We start from the raw sequence: 1,186 nt of genomic DNA, 5'->3' as shown, positions 1-1,186 counted from the left end.
GGAACAAGAAGAAGAAGAAGAAGAAGAAGAAGAAGAAGAAGAAGAAGAAGAAGAAGAAGAAGAAGAAGAAGAAGAAGAAGAAGAAGAAAAAGAAGAAGAAGATCAACTGCAGCAATAGAAACAATAATAACAATATGAACCAAAAGAATGAGATCTGGTGAAGGCAATTGCGGACGAGGAAAAGGGAGAGGAGAAAGAGTAAGAAAAGAGGGAGAGGAGGAGTAGAAATAGGAGGACGAGGACGAAGAAGATGAGAAGGAAGGGGAGACGGTTCAGGGCAGTAAAGAGGACGTTAAAAAATGGACATTATGAAGAGAGGTCGAGGTCAGTAGAAAATCAAAAGCATTATCATATATTTATAAGAAAAGAAAGGAGGGGGTGGAGGGGGTCCAAGAAAGGCCGATATGCTATTGGAACAAAGAAAGAGAGGAGGAAAAAATAATGTAGGCACAAATCTAGATGATAATCAAAACACTTTTCACAAAGAAAATTCGTTCTGTTCAGAGAGACAGCTCTCCCTTTTCCAACTTCATATCCTTTCTTGTTCGTCCTCAGATTACTGCCTGTACTTTCTGCCAAGCCAGGGCTCCCTGCGCTACGCGATCACCCCGCTGTATACACTGACTGTGGCCTGCTCTGATGACGTGGAGTCCACGACAGTGGACTCGTTGACGGTCACCGTGGTACCCAACACGCCACCTCTCTTCCAGCCTTCCAGTCCGCTTTCAAGTAAAACCACTGGGTTGAGATGTTTCTTAAAGCCCTTTAATAATAAAATAGGAAATTAATAAATAATTTACATTTTTATTGACTTCCGAGGGGAAATTTGGGTTACAATGGCAAACATGCTTACCTAAATACATAATTAGAAATACATACATAAATGCACACATAAATACATAATTACAAACTCATGAATAAATGCATATATAAATACGCACACAAATACACAATTCTTATTTTTTTTTAAACTATTGACGACTAGGTTCCATTTACTACTTTTTGTGTGAAAACATTAAATTATGAAGTTTAAAAGATTCAGTGAGCTGATTGGTAAAAGTAAACTTTAGCCCTTCATTCGAACTTAATCAGTATGCAAACCAAGGTCCACAACCTCTGTTGGACCAAATGTGGGTCACCGTAACGTCATGCTCGAACGATATTTTAAAATTAATGTTTAGAATCG

At 38.5% G+C, this 1,186-nt stretch overlaps 1 protein-coding gene across 1 annotated transcript in view; it reads left to right on the top strand.

Moving 5' to 3' along the window:
• Nucleotides 1-555: 555 nt before the first annotated feature.
• The window catches only part of LOC101850897 (protocadherin Fat 1), a gene marked incomplete at its 5' end in the record, with an annotated part of 20,024 nt that continues 19,393 nt past the window's right edge, over nucleotides 556-1,186 (top strand). The window contains 1 exon segment of the mRNA XM_005103104.2: nucleotides 556-729. Within this exon segment, the coding sequence (XP_005103161.2) occupies nucleotides 556-729 (174 nt within the window).

The sequence above is a fragment of the Aplysia californica genome, unplaced genomic scaffold (assembly GCF_000002075.1).
Source record: "Aplysia californica isolate F4 #8 unplaced genomic scaffold, AplCal3.0 scaffold00358, whole genome shotgun sequence".
NCBI lineage: Eukaryota > Metazoa > Mollusca > Gastropoda > Aplysiida > Aplysiidae > Aplysia > Aplysia californica.
Note: the sequence above shows the minus strand (reverse complement) of the source record. Positions and strands in the feature narration are given on the sequence as shown.